Below are 21,475 nucleotides of genomic sequence, written 5' to 3'. Positions count from 1 at the left end.
GTCAGAGGCTCTGCTGTTTAGCTGCTCAACAAAGAGCTGCTTTTCTGTTGGTCTCAAACAAACTAAATGTTGATGCTAAAGGTGCAAATACTCCTCAACTAAATACTCCCTGAATACCACCAGTTTTTTGCGATGCCTGTGATCGATCAGAACTCTCAATATTAGGCATAACTCATCAGAAATGAGCTCAAATACAATCATTTTGGGAGGATATCGCTGTATGAAACAACACTGAGCAACTTCACAGAGCTGTCAACCCGTCTCACAGGAAGACGTATAAATACCACGACGTTACACGGACATTCTGCGTGTCATGAGTACGCACTTTAGCCTTTGTGTGTGTCATTTGTACGCCATGCAAACGTCCGCAGTTAGGTTTATGCAAAAAAAAAAAAATAAATACTACCATGTCTTACTATCTGAATAATGCGCCCTTTAAATAGCAGGAAAATACTGCACCATTGACTTCCGACATGTAGGTTTTCGGTTGGTGAATGGCGCAATCGCTTTCTGCTGCCTCAAGATAGCAAAACGCCAAAAAAGCGTCTGACCACACCTCATTTTAAGACCAACACGCCCATGGGCGCACAGATGGGCGCAAGAAACGACAGCGTCGGACTTAAAATAGCAATGACAGTTGCGATGCGCTGTACGCCGCTTTATGCCGGGTGTAAGATCAACCCGGTCTCATGGGGTATAAATGCCAATGGACATTCTGCATATCGTAGCATTTTAGCCTTTTTGGGTGTAATTTGTACGCCACGCAAACGCTCACAGGTTCAGGCAAGAAAAACCACCTAGTTAGGTTAAGGGAAAACGTCATGGTTGGGCCTAAAATAAGTAAGTAAACTAAGTAAAACATGTATGGAAACAACTAGGGAAACATGTCACAAATAATGAACATGTGACAAAAGTCACCAAGGTAACTTACAAACAAAACACAGGTCAACAACGGTCTCTTAACACGGACCTCCTGTTTAAAGTCCTGTGTTTGTTGGACCTTCCCACCATCAGTGGTCTTTCTCTTTGATTATTCTACGTCACTAACTCTTACCGTAACATTTCTACGTGGATGCGTTTACATCGCAGTCAGTACAGGATACATGGCAAACACAAGACAAAATCAAGGAAGGCGTATTTATTACACACTAGACGGCTTCCACATTATTGTGGCATTTATACGCCATTTTGTGTGAACGGGCTGGGGAAACTGTGTGAATGACGTTTAAATGCACACTAATATTCCACTATTAATATGGTATTATTCTATTTGTTGCAAGAATTCGCAATACGAGACAAATCTGAATTAATTACATGGGTGCAATTGATGCCGCTAGGCGCAGCAAGAAGCCATGCTTAAATTGCGCTTCTCTATATTCTTTTATTTCCTTATTGTAAAATACTTTGTGCTGGGAGACGTGAATCCAATCAGATGCCATTTTGACATGTACAGTGGCTCTGAGTGTTCAAACAACCCTCTTTTGCCTTTTGAGGGACGCGAAAAACGCAGATAATCAGCCTGTTCCAAAAACTTGAATGACGGACGAAAGTTTTGTGAGTCGGTGCACAAACGTGGTGGACACAACGTGAGGTTGTTTTAAAACGTGCGACAATTTCGGACGGAAAAATCCTGACCAAGCCGGAGTCGAGTTAATTCAATCTCGGCAACCGGGCTGCCAAACCAGTCAATGGAAAATGCGCCTAGTTTGTATTTATTTTTTTGCAACTTTTTTAAAAGTTCTGTTAAAACTAATTTGACAATAGAAAGGAAACGCGGCTAGTGAGAAGGAGGAGATATGTCTAATGAGTATTAACACTTGCAGCTGTTATTATGACTGTAGCAGAACCAGAGTTTAGAGAGTCCAGATCAGACTGAGTCACTCTCCTTCTTCTTGTGGATGATTTTAACTTCGTTAATGAGTCCTTAAAGCCACGTGCTCCCCCTTCAAAACAAAACATCAGCAGCAGCCATTTTGCTGGCATGCAGAGTGACTAATGCCTGTGGTATCGTTCAGATGAACGTTGGTTGCTCTGAGTGGTCGGGTTCAGCTTCATCTCTCTGCAGAAAACATCCACAACTGAGCTCTCCCAGGCACAGTAAACACATAATTTCACCCTAATATCTTTAACCTCAACCAACCGGACATGTTGGACAACGTACGCCTTCATCAGCGGGTCGGATTGGTTAAAAACAACCACAGCGAGAGACTCATGAGCGGACATATAAGACTCATCATTTTCAGATTGACACAAACAGACTGTGTCTCTTGTTTTAACAGGAGCAGATCTGGTGTTCAGCAGCATGTTTTGGTCCCAGGAATCAGAAAACGGCAGTGATTAGCCAGAGGACGCTGTGATCAGAGCCGGCTCCTCTGACGGTGGCAGCTGATACGAAGAGCTGCCGATGATGCTGCAGATCTGCTTTGAGATGTTTGGTGCTGCATTCAGGGCCTTATAGCTGCCATTAAAGACACAGAGGTCGTGACCTTATCATCAAATCTCTTTTGTCGCCTTGAAATGTGTCTGGGAATGATAGAAGTAGTCAAACCAGGCTTTAAAAACAATCCTCATCCATCTATAAAAACGTGGCTACGACCCTGTCTGCTATTGTATTTCTATTATTTGTATTTTTGTAGAAAATAATGAAAATAATGAGTCTTATAATATGCCTTAATTTTACTTATGCCCAGACACTATACTATAGATATTCATTATAGGTATCAATAATATATCTGATTTCTCTTATTCTCATAATTGTGGTCATTCTGGCTCATTGGTCATGCTAACTTAACTTGTACATAAATCATGTCAAATGTTTATCTACAAACCCAAACAGAAGTAGGTTAGGCTAATTAGCCCCCTGGATTAGCCATGGTTTCTAACTTGTTTATTAGAACCATGTTTATCCAAAACAGAGTACACAGAGGAGGCTAAATCAAATTATAGAATCATGCGAGCAGCAAATAGCTAGCTTGGTTAGCCGTTTAATTGTCCTATAGTAGGCTACGGCCCTATTGCAGTTACAGCTAATCCAAGAGGCTAATTTGTGTGTACTCATTTGGACTCAGAGGGGTCTAAATAGGTAGTATGCTAGCTGGCTAACCTAACAGCTAGCTCTGTTAGCCAACAAATTGACCCATAGCCTAAGTACATCTTTATGTTTTTACATCTTTATAGCTACTATCGCTAATCTAGGGGGCTAATTTGTGTGTTTACCTTTGTTTAGACTCAGACGAGTGTAAAATAGGCAGATTATGGGATTGGCTAACAAACAGCTAGCTTGGTCTACTTGCCCCTTAAGTAGGCTACAACTCTATATGGTTACTACAGCTAATCCAAGAGGTTAATTTCTTTGTACGTTCATTTGGACTCAGAGGGGTTTAAAGTGTGCTGGTTGGCTAACCTAACAGCTAGCTCCGTTAGCCAACATCTTGACCCATAGGCTAAGTAGATCTTCATGTAGTTAGCCCCCTGGATTAGCTATAGTAGCTAATTTGTGTTTGTTTTTGTTTTTGTTGAAATTGGCTAATTAACAGCTAGCTTGGTTAGCCGTCTAGTTGCCCCATAAGCACAACTCTATGCAGATAGCTAGCCTACTATAGCATATCCTGAGTGCACATTTCTGTGTTTACTTTCATTTGGACTCGGAGGGGTTTAAAGTGTGCTAGTTGGCTAATCTAACGGCTAGCTCTGTTAGCTAACAAATTGACCCATAGGCTAAGTAGCTATTTAGGCTATGTAGTTGGCTACTATACAGCTAATCCAGGAGGCTAATTCTGTGTAGTCATTTTCATTAGGACTCAGAGGGGGTTAAGTAGGTAGTTTGCTAGTTGGCAAACCTAACAGCTAGCTCTGTTAGCCAACAAATTGACCCATAGGCTAAGCAGAACTTTATGTAGTTAGCTACTATAGCTAATCACAAGTGACAATTTCTGTGTTTAATTTCATTTGGACAGATCCCATACAGCTACTCCAAAAAGCTAATCTGTAGGCTATTTATTTTTATTTGGATTTAGAGATAAGCGTTTGAATAGGTTCTTATGCATATCACTCAAAATGACCATAATTTTGAGAATAACACCCATATTGAAAAATACTGGAATGTCCCTTTATGGATGTCAATAGTACCTGCAGATGTACGACAAAAAAATTCTCTTGAATTTCCATGCAAACTAAGCGTATTTTAACTCCTCTATCTTGCTCATTGTGCACTGCAGCCATGTGTCATCAACCAGGACAAAGTTTACGTGGCCCCAGAATAAGGAATATATTCATATCTTTATCGAAACGTATTAGTCTATAACCCTCTTCGTTTCCAGGTGTGCAGAGTGGTGCATCTTTATGGCAGGAGAAGAGAAGCTGCACATAGTAAGCTCTTTGTTGTCTAACGGGAGGCACTTCAGTCAATTCTATAATGAGACGGGGTTCAAGGCACTAGAAACTAATTTTAGATATATCTATGAAATTTGTTAAATATTACTGCGTTCCTTCTTCAAACTGTTAAGAAGTGGGTCACAAATCACATAAAAATGATCCCATGCTCTCCGTCGTCAAAGCTTTAAATAAATGAAAAAGGAGGATGTTATTTCTGAAGTGTCATTTTTTTAAAGAGATCATCAGATATTTGTCTCTTCTGATATTTTTTTTTCCTTGTTTTTGTTTTTTTAAGCAGATTTGTCCCCTCCGGCAGTTAGCTCCGTCATGCACCGTATCCTGTCGTTAGCGTGACAATAATGAGGATCATCATCATCATCATCATCCCCATCTCCTGAGGTCCCTCCACAACTGCAAGCAATTTAATACTGTAGTCATGCATTGAGTATACATAGCTATACCATAGCTAATTAGGCCATAATGCTTTAGTATTTTTGACATGCCATGATCTTCGAAAAAGTAGTGTTCCTGTTCCCTTAATGCTTTTAACATTCAACACGTAAATGCTCCAAAATAAATTAAATCATAATAAATAGCCAGTGCACTTTTGGTGAAAACAAATGAGAGAAAAATATTCCAGGAGGAGAATGATGAAGGTCAAAGAAGAAGAAATCAAAATGAGGTAACGTCTTGTGCATGCCAATATAAGAGAGAAGAGAGTCTCCACATGCTTTTATATAAAGGAGTGTTGCATGGCGTCATACAGGGAACCTCCAGCCGACCTGTAGCAGCAGCAGATAATCCTCCACAAGGCTCGGCACACTTCCTGTTTGTTTCTGATATAAGGTGCCTGAAAAACATCCATCAACATCTGGCGTTGGGTTTTCCAAAATGTCCCTGGATGTGCCGCGGAATAAACACGCCTCAACTTCAACTGTAATCCACAAAAAAAATGTGTCGTCCTCGGGCGTGTTCCTCAAATCTCAGTTGGGCTTTGTTGTTGTTTTTTTAGTTGAGTCTATTACACAAAGCCTGGTAGGTGTGGGGGAGATGTTTTGATAAATTCTTGTGTTAATTGTGCCCTCATGCGCTCCAATTTAGTCATTTTGAATGTCTATATTTAACTCTCAAACCTTTCTGCCTTTTATTAAACTAACTTCTCTATTTTCTTATTTTTATCTTCAGTTTTAGTTTAATCCTGTGGTTGAAAGGTGCAACACAAATAAACTTGAGGGAATTTGATTCCCTCAAATTTACTAAATCTTGCTATCAAGTGACTTTGGCCCTGTATACATGTATACAGATACAGTATTTTAAAAAATGGATATTTTCCTCTACGTTTTGGCCTCTCGTCCACACAAAAACTAAGTTTTGAGTCACAAAAACGATATTTTTTAAAATGCCTTCGAAGGCAACAAAATCCGTCAAATACCGCCGCTTGGTCAGAGCCCCTCGGTATTGGAGGCTGACGCATGCGGTACCCCTCTAGCGTTACTTTTGGACGGACCGGGGACGGCGTGTCAAGATATGGTGGTTACATGTACAGTGTCCTTTCAAAATAAACTTCTGTTTTTACAGGAAGTTAGGTTTAGGCAACCACTTAGGTAGGGTTAGGAAACAGTCGTGCTTGACAGTGGACCGACGATACCAACGAGTCACGTGGCTAAAGACTGTCAACGTGACAAAATAAGTCAACGTTACTTTTAGTTTCACACGGGAAACGAACAACATCCACCTCCCCTACCGCCCACCCGCTCTTAGTGGACTTTCACGCTATTAATACTACGTCAGTTGTTCCGACCATGGAATGACGCCACGGGTGGGTTTACACTGGAGTTAGTTGAAAGCCTGGTTCGTCACAAACTGTCACTAAAGGGCGCCTCCGTGCATTGGTTTCAGAAGCCGAAGGGCACTGACCAATCGGCAAGTGAGAACAGGTTGTCTAAGGTGCAGATTTTTTAAAACTCCAGTGCAGACGTGTAAAACGTTTTGTTAGCATTGCTCGGACTAACTACTACTTTACATTTTAACTTAATATTGCTGCACCACTTCCCGGACAAACGGATGGCGTCTGCTGCGCCCAACGTTATTTGGTCCACCTCAGCACCTGTGGTTTTAAAGTCCGCCAAAAACGACGCTTTTGGATCCGGCCCGGCCGGAGTGGAAGGAAAACGTTCGCAAGTCCAGAGGATCGTATTGTTGACGTAGACTTTATCGCCACCTACTACCCAGCTTGGAGACGTTTCTGAGCTCAAGTGTGGATGGAGATATTTTGTAAAACGAAGGTTGTGTGGATAGAAATCCTTTTTAAACAGAGGGGAAGATATCCGTTTTTAAAAATATCTGTATTAGGGCTGTCAAAGTTAACGCGTTAACGCAAATTTGTTTGCCATGTTATGTTATGATTTGAGCATTTTTCTTGTTGCTAAATGCAGTACCTGTGAGGGTTTCTGGACAATATCTGTCATTGTTTTGTGTTGTTAATTGATTTACAATAATACATATATACATACATTTTCATAAAGCAGCATATTTGTCCACTCACATGTTGATAAGAGTATTTAAAGCTTGACAAATCTCCCTTTGAGGTAAATTTTGAACAAAAAAAATGTGCAGTTAATTTGCGATTAATCGCGATTAACTATTTTAATTGATTGACAGCACTAATCTGTATACATGTGGACAGGGCCTTCATTTGCCCCCCCTTGAAAATCTCCAGAACAACATTGTTTTCATCTGAATTCATCTAAAACACGCTGTATTTCTATAAATCACATTTAAGAGACGTCAAAGACATCAGAAAGTTGTGCTTTAACAGCCTAAATCTGTAGTATACCTATACATCTTGGTTAAAAAGTCAATATCCTACTGCACTTTTATAAAAATTGAGAATTTGCGAGTGATATATTTTAAAAAGAAGCACGGAGGAGCAATGGAGACTATAATATCCTGACTTTTGTCTTGTGTTTGGGGCAAACTCCAGAAACACGAGTTCCTACATTTCCCATAGTGCAACTTGATAATAACTCCCATAATGTCTCTCTTCCTGTCTGGTAATGTTTGGAATGATTATAATCAAAGCAGCAGGGGTCGCGATATCTTCACTGCCTCGTAAACACCCACATCTTTCAAACTACAAATTCCTAAAATGAGAGAATAATTTATCAAAAATGTCCCCCGACACCTGCTGATCTTTGAGCCAAACAAGTCTGTCGTTGTGATTTCAAGAAATAACTGAGCCTCTTCCTTTTAATAAACGTACCAAGTGTGCCTTGATCTTTTCAAGTCTTCACACACGTTTGAATGGATCAATGCAAAAGAAGAATAAAATGCACCAATGGAGATAAAGCATCGAGATATTTCTACACTATGTACAGCGGTGCGCCGGTCGCCGCCTCAGACGTCGGTGAGCAGCTTCCCCTTGTTCACACAGTTCTGGCTGGGCGCCGTGCAGTTGGCAGTCCTAAGGTTGGCTTCCCTAAAGTTATCGATGCTGTTGTTCATGTCCTCGTCTATCTCCATGTACTCCGACTTGCTGACCACCGAGGAGCTGCGGCGACTCGAGTTGGTGTCCGACGCCAAGTTCTGGTTGCTGACGTTGAGCAGCTGGGCCTGCTCCTCGCCCTCCGTCTCCCGGTGGTAGAAGTAGTTGAAGTTGGAGACGATGACGGGAACCGGGAGCGCGATGGTTAGCACTCCGGCGATGGCGCACAGCGAACCGACGATCTTCCCTCCGATGGTCACGGGGTACATATCCCCGTAGCCGACAGTCGTCATGGACACCACGGCCCACCAGAAAGCATCCGGGATGCTGGTAAAGAACGACTCCTTCTCCTCGGCCTCGGCGAAGTAGACGGCGCTGGAGAACAGAATCACACCGATGAAGAGGAAGAAGATGAGCAAGCCCAGCTCCCGCATGCTCGCCTTTAGAGTTTGCCCCAAAATCTGGAGGCCCTTGGAGTGCCGGGACAGTTTAAAGATCCTGAACACCCTCACCAGGCGGATTACCCTGAGAATCGCCAGAGACGTGGCCTGTTCGCCTCCTCCCTTCCCCTCAACGGCGTCTGGGTCCTCCGCCAGCTCCGTTCCCAGTGTGATGAAGTACGGGATTATAGCCACAATGTCTATAGAGTTCATCATGTTTTTAAAGAATGCCGGCTTGCTGGGACACGCGAAAAACCGGACTATCAACTCAAAAGAAAACCAGATGATGCAGAGCGTCTCCACCACGAAGAAAGGGTCGGTGAGGACGTTTGGTTTGTAATACACGGTGATGTTCCCCACCACGCGCATCCGCTGTCTGGGATCCTCCTTCAGCTCCGGTAACGTCTCCAAACAAAATATGACTATTGAAATAAGAATAACCATAACCGAGACAATGGCGATCCCCCGGGCAGGCCCCGAGCTCTCCGGGTGCTCGAAGAGGAGCCAGATCTGCCGCTGGAACTCCTTCTCCGGTAGGGGTCGCTCCTCTTCGCGGATAAATCCCTCGTCCTCGCGAAACTTCTCCATTGCCTCCGCGCCCAGTTCGTAAAACTTTATCTCCTCCGAGAACATATCCAGCGGCACATTCACCGGCCTTCTTAACCGTCCCCCGGATTGGTAATAATACAAGATGGCGTCGAAACTCGGGCGATTCCGGTCAAAGAAATACTCGTTTCGTAAAGGGTCAAAGTAGCGCATCCTCTTCTTGGGGTTCCCGAGGAGCGTCTCCGGGAACTGGGCGAGCGTCTTCAGCTGGGTCTCGAAGCGCAGCCCCGAGATGTTGATGACCACCCGCTCGCAGCAGTCGTGGTCGTCGTGGTCGTCGTCGGGCGGGTAGAGGTCCTGCGGGTGTCCCGGCAAGGTGGAGGTCTCGTCCATGTTCTCGGTGGACACCACGGTCATCCTTCCTGGCGGGCGGAAGACGGGAAGAGGAAGCGGCGTGAAGGTGAAGGACAGCAGGTCGAAGAAGAGAAGCCTCTTAGTGAGGCCGCGAGCTGGGCAGAGCTTCCCTCGCCATCACCATCATCGTCTCCGAGCTGAACATCTTTCTCTCCGTCGTCACCTGCAAGAAGACGAAACAAACCAGTCTCACAGCGCTCCCTTCACATCCTGTTTCTATCTGCAACAGAGAACAACAGCAGTACGGTTCAGTGCTGCATTTGCTGTATTTTTACCGCATACATCAGTATTCAAGTTTGCTGCGCTTCCTCTCTGCGCACATCAGGACCTGCAGCCTCCTCTCACACACACCGTCCACTCACATTCACACATTCACATCTAGACAAATCCTCTAAATGTCAAAATATGCTTTTTAATTATGATCATAAAAATTTACCTGTGTGCCCAGCAGGAATATGGAGAGCAGGGGATGTCCTCACCTTGCACACCTTTCCCCCAACTTGGCTTTAATACTGATATCGTTTTACAGTATGTCTGAAAAATTAATAGACTATGTTGTCTTGGTCAACATCCGTATCCTCTTGGTGTAGGTTTTCAGCGTCGATCCGAGCCCGCAGCAGCAGCAGGAGGAGGAGGAGGCTTCAGACGGCTTTGAACCGCAGCTCAGCAGCAAAAACACATTTATTAAAATCATGCTGGAAATAAAAGGAGGAAAATCAGATCAATAAGCTTCCAGATGGGGAGGACTGGGAGGACTGGGAGGAACTGCAGCATCAGCACAAAGCTCCGCAGTAAAAAGGAACAGAAAAACAAAAAAGACGAGGAGGGTTTTGGAGGGGAAACCGGTTTGAGATCCCGCACTAACGGCGCACCAGACCGAGGACGCGTCTCCGGTTATTTGGAAGCATATTGCAGGATTTCATGGAGAGAGGAGGAAGGAGAAGTGAGTGAAGGAGGGAGGGAGGGAGGGAGGGGTTAGGAGAGAGGGAGTGAGTGAGGGGAGTGAGAAAGAGGAGAGGAGGGGGGGTTTCGACGCAATGCAGACAGACTGTAAAACACAGTTGGCTCTACAGTATCTGCAAAACCAGATCCGGTACCGAGCAGACCAGAGCAGCACGACCCACAGTATTCAAATGAGCTCCTTAGAAATAAAAGCAGAGGACGCTGCAGACATTACAACATCTACTGCATCATGTTATGGAACCAGTATGTTCCTTTATAGATATAGCTGTGCTGCTGGTTTTATTCACAGTTTGAGGTCTGACTGGAGGAATGTGCAGCAGGAAGAAACCTTTTTCACATAATTGGCCGCTTAGCAGTTTGCGACAGTCGGGCCTGAATGTTGGGTGTAAATATGCCGGTGTTGCCATGGTAACAGGGAGAAACCAGCATTTTCTATAAATTATTTATTTTTTATTTCTAATTATTTATTTATTTTGGCTCTGCGTGACAAGACAGTCTAAAAACTCATAGTGTCATCTAATGGGTTTGAGGTATGGAAGCCTATTAATGCCAGACAAATAAATAAAATGACATGTAAGGAAAACTAGATATGGTAAATCAAAATGATAAGAATAAAAAGAATATAAATTAAATCATACGAAATTGAGTCGAAATTATATTAAACTCAAAGATTGAAATCACTAAATTTAAAGTAAATATATTTACTAATGCAAAGCCTTTAAAATACTAAGTGAAAATGACAAGTAAATCAAATAATTCAGATTTAATACCTGTGTGTATATATAATATATAAAGTAAAATTTATGAAATACCAAGTCAACACTATAAGATACAAAAAGAGTCAAACTGTGAGATAATAAATGGAAATTATGAGATAGTAACTCAAGATTTTGAGTCAAAGTATGAAATGTGCTCAAGTTATGTAAAAAGTAAAAAGTGATGATTTAATACTCAAAAATAATCAATACAAAATAAATAATAATAATAAATAAATAATAATAAAAAAATCCAAATTATGAGATTCATAATGTTGACCTGAGTCAAAAATTAGCATTTAGTTCTTGAAAACAACACATTGTGTCAAAATGTTGAGACTGTATCTCTAAATTCTGAGATACTAAGACAAAAGTATGAAATATACGGAGTCAAAACTGTGATACTTAATCAAAATTATGACATGGTATCTCATAATTTTGTCTTTGCGTGAGTATTTATATTTTTATCATCGCTAACTTTTCATCCACTTCTTCTTTTCTCAACAGAAATGATCTTCCATAGTTTAACACAAATTTACTGACAGCAATTTGATGTATTTTGACCCTGATTTGACTTAACTGACTACTTGTTTGCTGCATTTGTGTTTTTTTTATTTTGCATAATTTTTTTTCCCAGACGTTTGCAGGTCATATTTAATGATATGATGATATGATATTTACTGACTTTCAGTCCAAAATGGTGGAAGTGTAGCTCTGCTGCTGGACGCTGATGTTGCAATGGAATGAACGATTGACTTCTTGGAAACATACGTTCTTTGGTAGGGGCTTAAAAACAGCATAAAAACATACATGAAAGACTCACATAAAATGACATTAAAACACAAACAATTCCATGATTGTTCATGACTGATTTGAAGCTCGGTGTTAAAGAGAAGCTGCCTCTGAAGTCGACCTTCATTAAGCATTAATCTGATCACTGAGATAACGAATGAAGGATTTATAGTTTGGCATAAATTATTAAAAACTCAAACCTGGATCCTGGATCTGCTTCGAGGCTTAATTTGACTTTATCTCCTTCTGAGCCTGATTCACCGAAGCCTGGAGGTTATCTTACCTCTACTGGTGGGAAGGTCAGAGGAGTGGGTCGACACAGAGAGATCTTTACTTCTCTGTGTGGTGGATTTATAATAATTCAGTCAGACCTGAGATATGGAAACACTTGTGTGTTTAATACGCTTCGTTGAAGGATTCTGCAGAAGCTTGAATTTGCATTTCCTCCATTATTATGCATCAGAACAGTTTTTATTATTATCTTTTAAAGGAGAATGCTGGTCTTTATTTTCATTATTATGAACCAATCCCATGTTTATACCCAAACCAACAACGTGTTAGTCTGTCTCTCTTTACTGACTTCCTGTTTCTCAGTTCTGAGCTCGTTGGTTCCTACTGAAGACGTACATCTTTATTAATCTTCATACATTTAAAAGATCCGTTTTATTCGTTTTTGACCCGATTGTGTGACATTCAGCACCACGGACATCTCCAAACAGCACTAAACCTTCTTCTTCTTCTTTACTTTATTTTATGGTTCTTTTATCACAACAGGGATCCATTATATAGTCTACACATACGACACTGTTTTATACAGTTTGTCCAGCAGATTGGAATCTGTTGGAGGCAGCGGGGAGTCAAAGCCCAGCAGATGGACCCAGCAGTGGACCTCCAGCTGGAACCAGTACAACTGGAACCGGTCCCAGTTAACACTGAACGGAGGGAACATCCAGAACACAGACAGGGTCACATAAACAACCTTATATATGGAAAGTCATAGTTTTTCACTGCTGTCATTAAATATGATTTAATGTCATAATAAACTACATGTGGAATATATTTCATCTGGTTACTCCAATCAAAAATAGCACAATTGTTAAAGGACCATATAACCGTATAATCAGCTTAAACTAAGAATGTTTTTATCTTAGAATGAGTCCTTTATATCTACATAGGGAGCGCATCCTTTTCATGTGGCTCCGCCATGTTTCTACGGTAGCCGCTTTTTGCTTCGTTGAGCGAAGCCCGACTTTGGCGAGCGCAGCTTTAAACATGAGCTCAAACTGCGCTGTGTCGCGACCCTCTTATCCGCCGGGAATCAACATTAGGTGTAGTTCTATTGCCGTCCGGTGGAAACAGTAGGGATTATACGCACTGTATATAGCACCAGAATTATGGTAAGGATGACCTCTACACTTTACGTTACCTCAGTCTTGTAAAAGGACTAGATGTCAACAAATCCTACACACTGCACCTTTAAGATTTATTTTTGTTGTGCTTTTTAAAATAAAAGTGCTTTGCAATAAAAAAGCATGTAGCGCAGGAGCAACACAATTTTGAAAATTGGAATAAAATCAACAAAAAAAGCAAAATACAGTATGTGTGTAACATTGAGAGCAACTTAAAGGTCCCATATTATGCTTATTTTTATGTTCATAGTTATTTATAATATTATAAATAAAAGTATTTCTGTTTTTACTAGAACATATTTACATGCTTTAATGTTTAAGAAACCCTTTATATCCCCTACTGTCTGCTTGAATATACTTGTATTTACCCTCGGCCTGAAACGCTCCGTTTAAGCACATTTCAATGGAATTACAACGGAATTGCGTTGCTAGACAACAGCTTGGGTCCATGTTTACTTCCTGTGTGCTGATATCATTCACATACACTGCATCCGTAAATAAACTGGGACCCATTTAGAATGTTTACATTTAAAACTGTGAAATTGTCTAAATATTGTATATTTGTGACATCACAAAATTACAGAAATCCTGACGGCTTGTTTCAAAGGCACAGTTTCTGAATATGGGCTGTGTGTATTTCTCCGTATTTTGAGCGTTTTGATAGTTTACCAGAATTTAAATAGCACTTAAACCTGCTTTATAAAATAAAAGACATGAAAATATCTCTTTTTACAATATGGGACCTTTAAAACCAGAGTCAAATTCTTTCTATGTGTGGACATATTTGGCCAATAAAACAGATTCTTATTCAGAATATCAGTTTAAAAAGATACAATAAAATAAAAGTGGTTCTCCAGGTATTTGGAAGTGAAAGGATGGATGGTGTTTCCTGGTATGTGACTGAACTACAGTGATAGTTTGTCGCTGTAACTGTCCAACAGCTGCTCCGACCAAACGTGGCTGCACGTCGAGGTGAATTCCTGAAAACTAAATTTAGTCCCTCTGAATGATGAACACACGGTTCCAGTTCATTTATGACCTCCTGTGGTTTCAACATCTGGATTTATAGTACACAACAGGACACACTGTAAACTGACACAAGTTCAGCCCCTCAGGTCTGAATTAAACACCGAATAAAAGAAACTAATGTCTTTGTGTTCGGTCATGCCTGTGAAGCCAATCTGCACACATGCACAAAGACTTACGATGAGCCTCGATCCATATGTTGTCGTGACCTTTGACCCGGGAGATTTAATGGGCGGGATTATAATCCAGTTGGACTGTAGTTATGGAGCTAATCTGGTTCAGTGTGCAGATGTGATGCTTCTCTTTTATACAAGATGTCAGGAACTCTCCATCGATTTAACATGAAGGTCAGTTTACTGGTATAACCCCGGTGATGTCATAGTGATGTCATCGAGGTTATCTCGGTGTGGGTTTGGAGACAAATTTATAACACAACATTTTAATAACAAAGTTGGTTTGTGATGGTTTTAAAGACCAGACAGAAAGGGTCTAATGAAAAGATGCTAGTGATCTGCATTATGGGAAATATAGGATCCAGTGTTTCATCAGTTTGAGGGACTAAAAGTCAGGACATCTCGGCCTATTTTTTTTTTTTAAACTGTCCCCAAATTTAGATTTCATACAGTTCTATTTTGGACCTACATGGACACATTTTGCTTTGGGCTGTTAAATACAACATTCTGTTATCTTTGACTTCTCTTAAATATCTGTTATCTCAACATCTTGTTGCTTAAGTACCCCTTTTAAGTCTCAGATTTAGATTAGAATGTTATTTCCGATTTTTATATTTGCCCTCTTTCCTACTTTGTATTGCATTACTTCTATCATATCTTATCTTTACTCACGATTAGTCCAAGCTGTACATTTTTTTTATTTTACAACGAATGCCACGTATCCTCCGTAACAGTTGATGTCCTCATGGAAACAGTCATTTAATTTTCTGACCACTTAAGGGAAGCGGGAAAAAAGCTTTTATACACATTAACCCCAATTTGAGCCCAACGTATTTGGTATTTTGGAGACATTTGGGGACTAAAATTTAAAATGTTGTTGGATGGGTTTAAAAAATGGTCAGATACACCAAACCGGTCTCACGGGAAGGCGTATTAATACCACGACATTCCACGTGTCATGGCATTTTAGCGTTTTCACGTGTCATTTGCACGTCACGCAAACATCCGCAGTTTGCTTTAGGCAAGAAAACCACTTAGTTAGGGTAAGGGGAAAACGTCATGGTTGGACTTAAAATAAGTAAGTAAACTAAGTAAAACATTTACAGAAAACTATGGAAACATGTCACAAATGTCAACAAAAACAAGTGACAATTATAACGTGGAAAACATCACTGATAACCAGTCAACAACAACGGTCTCGAACACCGGTCTCCTGGTTAAAAGTATGGCGTTTTTTGGACCCATCCACCCGTCACTAACTCTTACCGTAGCATTTACTGTATATGTGGATGTGTTCACATTGCAGTCAGTACAGGTTACATGGTGTTCAAAAGACACGTGGAAATCTAGAAACCCTAACCCATAATGTGGTTATTGAAACTGTCTGGTAAACCAATCAGAGACAGATTTATAGTACATTATCCTTTAAAAAACAAAGGAAACTAGAAGAGTTCTCAGGGAGTGCAGACCTCCGTTACGGCCGTTTTTCTTCAGTAAAAACCAAGATGGTGACGGCCAAAATGATGAACTCGAGGCCTCAAAGCCATAGTCCACAAACCAAGAATGGCGACGGCCAGCAACAACAAAAAAAACGACAAAAACAACAGTTCAAAAAAAATATATTGACATGCAAATTAATCACACAAACCCTTCCCCAGTATGTAATGGCCTTTAGAGAGTTATAATATATTTGCCAAATCATATTTTCAAACCAAACCTTTATTGTTATTTTCTGGTGTTTTCATAATGTGGTTGTTGAAACTGTCTGGTAAACAAATCAGAGACAGATTTATACTATATAATCCTTTAAAAAACAAAGGAAACTAGAGGAGCACTTGAAGAGCTCAGACATCCGCCAAGGCTCTTTCCATCAGTAAAATTATTCAGATTCACACCAAAATGTAATGGGTTCATCCTTGGTCCATGCTACACCTTTCCCCCAAGTTTCATGAAAATCAGGCCAGAAGTGTTCCTATAATCCTGCTGACAAACAGACAAACCAAACCAAAAACTAGACCTCCTTGGCGGAGGTAACAAATCCTTCACAGTGGGGGGTAAATACCTCTTTTAGGTGGAAACCAAAGGTCAAACTCAACGGTGAGCAGACTAAAAACACGACTTCAGACTGAGGAGGGGTTAATACAGCTGGACGACACATGGTCACGTACTTTGTTGTGAATGGAAGCATGGAAACGTGAGGAGAACACGCCGTGGACGGAGCTGGAACAGTCACATAGCTGACACAGTGCTGAACACACATATTCACACATTGACATGAGAGCGCAGATGCTCCGCGGATGACTTCATCCCGTTGGCGTTCTCTGCAACACGGCGCTGTGTTTTTATCTGGTGTTAGATGATACCGGCAGGCTGCTGCAGTACAAAGGAGACTCTGCTGCTGCTGCTATAACCGGCCGAGAGTCCGATTACAGTGCTGAAACTGAAGCCTGAAGACAGAGCAGCGCCTGAAATCCCTTCTCAAAGCAAGTGGAAAGTTTAATGTGCACTTGAACTTTTGAGGGCGTTCGTCCTCCATCTGCTGCCCACCAAATCAGCAGCTGATGTTAGCCGTCGCTAAGCTCCTGTAGGCCCCCAGTTTCCTCTACTGGGGAGCAGTGATTGGTCAGGATGGGACCGGATTAGTTTCCTTAATTCACTCGCCAAACGCCAGAGTTTTATAAGCAGCCCTGTTAGTGGACCACTGACAGACCGAGACCGTGTTATCATCCCACAGATCTGCTACTGTTTATGAGGATAGATAACTTTAGTATTTGGAGGCCAATAAACATCATGAATATAGTTATCACAACCCACTTATTCCAATTCAGGGTATCCCCGGGACAACTAGGGGAAACCAAAATGTTGACGACCCAAAAGCCAAGATGGTGACGGCCAATAAACAAAATGCCATGGCCAAAGAACAAGATGGCGACAGCTAAAAACCAAGATGGTGACGGCCAAAAAGCAAGATGGCAACGGCCAAAAATAAAGATGGGCGATGGCCAAAAACCAAGATGGCGACGGGCAGAAACCAGAGCGTGCACAGCCACGTCCTGTAAGACCACGGCCATCCGGGGGAAATAGCACGTTTTTAGGGTGTCCCACACTAAGGTACAGCTCCACAGAGCTGCTAGCATGGCTGTAGACTCTCAGGACTGTTATTATGTTGGGAAAAGTCAATGAGTTCCCGGCAACGACCTCCCATATTTCTATAATCCTGGTTAAGAGTTTAGTTAGATTGATGCACATTTCCAGGCCCTAGACCAAAGTCCTGCTACACTTTTGTGTACTCTGTTCTTCATGCAACACCAGCAGAAAGGAAGAGGAGGAGGAGGAGGAAGAGGAAGAGGGATGCCTCAGCTTCATGCAGGACCCTAGCTGCATCCCCCCCGTGGCATCACACAGTCCTGTTATCTCCCTCTTCCTGCTCGTGCCCGAATCAGGGGCAACATCCTCATTAAGCTTTCCTCTAGTTTTCCACGGGGCTCTCCATCCATCCTCCTCCCTCTCTCTCCATCCTCCCCCCTCTCTCCTCTACTCTCTCTCCATCCTCCCCCCCTCTCTCCTCTACTCTCTCTCCATCCTCCCCCCTCTCTCGCCTCTACTCTCTCTCCAGCCACCATCTCGCCCTACATCCCTCTTATCTCCTCACGCTCAGCTCAGTACCTTGCCGTGAAAACCTCACGAGACGGAGAGAGAGAGAGAGAGAGAGGAAGGGAGGGAGGAAGGGAGGATGGTGAAGATGGAGGAACATTTAACCAGATGAAATCCTCATTTAATCAGAACAAAACGCTAAAGCAAACAAGGTCTGTGAAGTTATATCTGTAATGATAATTCATAGAAGCTCCTTTTATTCAGTTTTGTGGATCTCACTGTTTGCTGTGAGAACTAGACGTTCTCCAAAGGTTTTAGGAAATCTTATGTCGGCCTCGGAAAAGCAATGAATTGTAATTTGAAATTTTTTTTAAAAAATATGTTTTTAAGTCTAAACCACAAAACAGTTGTTGGTTGGTTAGTTTTCTGTTATGCTAGAAACCTGCATAGCCTCAAACGTTCCAAAACTTAGTATTTTTCAACCCAGTCATCGTATAAACGTTGACACATTTCTGAACCAAAAATACGCTTCGTATCAGCCTTGTATCACGCTTGTAGAAATGCACAATGGGAGTGGACAAATATGCTGCTTTATGTAAATGTTTATATATATATATATATATATATATATATATTATTGGAAATCAATTAACAACACAAAACAATGACAGATATTGTCCAGAAACCCTCACGGATACTGCATTTAGCATGATACATATGCTCAAATCATAACATGGCAAACTCCAGCCCAACAGGCAACAACAGTTTGACTTGCCCCAAACTGCATGTGATTATCCTAAAGTGGGCATATCTGTAAAGGGGAGACTCGTGGGTACCCATAAAACCCATTTGTATTCTCATATCTGGAGGTCAGAGGTCAAGGGACCCCTTTGAAAATGGACATGACAGTTTTTCCTCGCCAAAATTTAGCGCTGGTTCGGAAGGTTATTTAACCTCCTTCGCGACAAGCTAGTATGACATGTATGGTACCGTTGGATTCATCGGGTTTTCTAGTTGCATATGATACCAGTATCTTCACAAACTGAGCCGCTACAACCTAAATATCACAAGTTGCGTTAATGCATTAAAGAAGTTAGTAGCTTGTAACAACATAACAACGTAGCGTAACAACCAACGTAGCGTAACAACGTAGCGTAACAACGTAGCGTAACAACGTAGCGTAACAACGTAGCGTAACAACGTAGCGTAACAACATAGCGTAACAACGTAGCCTAACAACGTAGCCTAACAACGTAGCCTAACAACGTAGCAACAACGTAGCAACAACGTAGCGCAACAACGTAGCGCAACAACGTAGCATGTAGCGTAACAACGTAGCGTAACAACGTAGCGTAACAACGTAGCGTAACAACGTAAGTAGCGTAAATATATAACAACCACCCATAGCAAAATTTTGTATGTAATGTTCCACAATAAGCGTAGCGTCTACTTCTGGTTTCACACTAGGACACCAACAGCGGTCTCCTGGGTTAAAGTTTGACCCTCTTCTACTCATTATTATACCATGTAACATTCAATAACGCTGACTCCATATACTACGTCACTTGCTCTGACCGATTGCAATGACATTCGACGTATCTGTAGTTTTCAGAAACGTACATTGCCGACATTTTTACAATGCCAACAAGTGTAATTTTGATTTGGTGCTATGTTGCAACAGTATTTGTAACCCTCACTTCCATCTTAATCTCTACCATCTGCCTTGTATGACGTGAACATGTTAGCATGCTAACATGCTAACATAAATGATTTGATGTAATTCTTTAATTTGTAAATTAAACCAAAATAAACTTGTACATTTTCCTGTAAAAACGACTACTTTTAGACCACGTGCAGATTTAATGAAGACATTTAATTTCTAATATTAAACTTTACATGGATTCCCTCTGACCTTTTAACGTGCTGTATTAAATTCATTCATCAAACTGCAGTCAGGTACTGTACATGTTGGAGCAGCTATACAGTAGAAGTGATTTAATGACAGTAGAATTTCTATTTTTATCTCTTATTCATATAAAATATGTTCACACATGGCTGAGTGAGTTGCAGCAGCTGCAGCAGGAGGAATTATGAATGCAGCGACCCCCCCCACCTCCCCTCATTCATAAACATGCTTATATAATGCAGCTGCAGATCCCCCCTCGTTCTCCACAGCTATTTATAGGCCCAGTAGCATGCTGGGAGAAGAAGAGCGTGGCCGATTCATGCCGTGCCCTTCAAGATCAACACATGGCCCTCGGGGGCCGCCGGGCCCCCGTCTTCAGGGAGCTATTTATAGAGTCACGTCATGGGAGATCCAGCGAGGGGGGGGGTTGGTGAGGGGGGTCGACAGATGGGGGGAAAGGGGAGGATAACGGATACGGAGCGTATAGTGGTGATGATGGTGATGATGATGATGATGATAGAGGGGATGTAAAGGGAAATACGGATGTCATGAGGTTCATGTTTAATAACACAAGAACAGGAAAACATGGAAACATCAAAGTCTGTGATTGAAGTTTTTAGTTTTAAATTTTAAGAAACAAATTGTCAGTTGACTCGGAGAGATATCAAACATTTTGAACTATTCGGCACGCTGTTATTTTAGATGGTTTAGATGACATATAAATAGAGCTGTCCTCGACCAAAGAAATTCTTAGTCGACTAATACATTTTGACGACTAATTGATTAGTTGATTTAATCAACCTGTCTGTGAAACTGAGTTTCTCCACGAAGAATTACACAAAAGTACCACTTTAAATCTGGTGTTTATCAGAGATCGGCTCATAAGTCATTCAGCATGAAAAAAAAATCCAGAAAAAGGACGAATTATCTAAAGAAATCTTAGTCGACTAAAACCAAAACGACTCGATTACTCGACTAATCGACTAAGAGGGGGCAGCTCTAGAAATAGGACTCACCACCTCTAGAAATCACAAAATTATTCATCATTTTTTACATCATTTTAACTTTGGAAATCAATTACCACTTTTTGGACTCTCAATGGTCTTTGTTTGCTCGTCCAATCAGGTAGAAAGATTCATGTTGAAATGAGACAAAGTCAGGCTGCTTTATTTCATCAATTCGTAACCGTTAGCTTGCAAGCTAACACAACACATTGGCTGAGGTAAACTATTTGAATAAAAACATTTGCAGAGAAACTGTGTGCAACCCTTTATGTAGCCGATGATTCATGGCAACGTGTCTAAAATATAAAACGGAAGAGGAATGAGATGAAGAACGCCATGAACCAAAGTTGAGTTGCGCCAATAAATATGTCTTTATTAAAGCTCTTTAATTACTCACTCTTAAAGGGAAACATACCACCAATATTACAACGACGCAAAGACAGTTGAAAATCTGCAAAATTTCAGTTCATTTCGCATGTGAATCATAGCGACCCCATGGAAATTTACACTAGTCTACAGTAATCTACGATGCTGACTCTCACTGCTATGATCTCAACAATATATTGACCTCTGTTTAAAAAGTGCTCAATCAATG

General features: G+C 41.4%; 1 protein-coding gene across 3 annotated transcripts; it reads right to left on the bottom strand.

Annotated features, from left to right (window-relative positions):
• Positions 1-382: 382 nt before the first annotated feature.
• On the bottom strand, positions 383-10,218 carry kcna1b (potassium voltage-gated channel, shaker-related subfamily, member 1b). Of its 3 annotated transcripts, none has more exons than XM_074625410.1 (3): positions 9,695-10,218; positions 3,840-9,478; positions 383-3,403 (listed from the first exon to the last, which is right to left on the bottom strand). In XM_074625410.1, exon 2 carries the CDS (start codon positions 9,259-9,261, stop codon positions 7,771-7,773), a length of 1,491 nt encoding a protein of 496 aa, XP_074481511.1. In that variant the 5' UTR covers positions 9,262-9,478; positions 9,695-10,218; the 3' UTR covers positions 383-3,403; positions 3,840-7,770. The 3 variants fall into 3 exon arrangements, with proteins under 3 accessions (XP_074481511.1, XP_074481510.1, XP_074481512.1); XM_074625409.1 differs by having other exon boundaries at positions 3,840-9,421; XM_074625411.1 differs by lacking the exon at positions 383-3,403 and adding an exon at positions 3,630-3,677 and having other exon boundaries at positions 3,840-9,421.
• Between the last annotated feature and the right edge of the window lie 11,257 nt (positions 10,219-21,475).

This window comes from Sebastes fasciatus, chromosome 23 (genome assembly GCF_043250625.1).
Source record: "Sebastes fasciatus isolate fSebFas1 chromosome 23, fSebFas1.pri, whole genome shotgun sequence".
In the NCBI taxonomy this organism is placed as follows: domain Eukaryota; kingdom Metazoa; phylum Chordata; class Actinopteri; order Perciformes; family Sebastidae; genus Sebastes; species Sebastes fasciatus.
Note: the sequence above shows the minus strand (reverse complement) of the source record. Positions and strands in the feature narration are given on the sequence as shown.

Coding starts and splice junctions, on each gene's coding strand:
- kcna1b (XM_074625410.1), bottom strand. CDS start 9,261: ATGACCGTGGTGTCCACCGAGAACATGGACGAGACCTCCACCTTGCCG.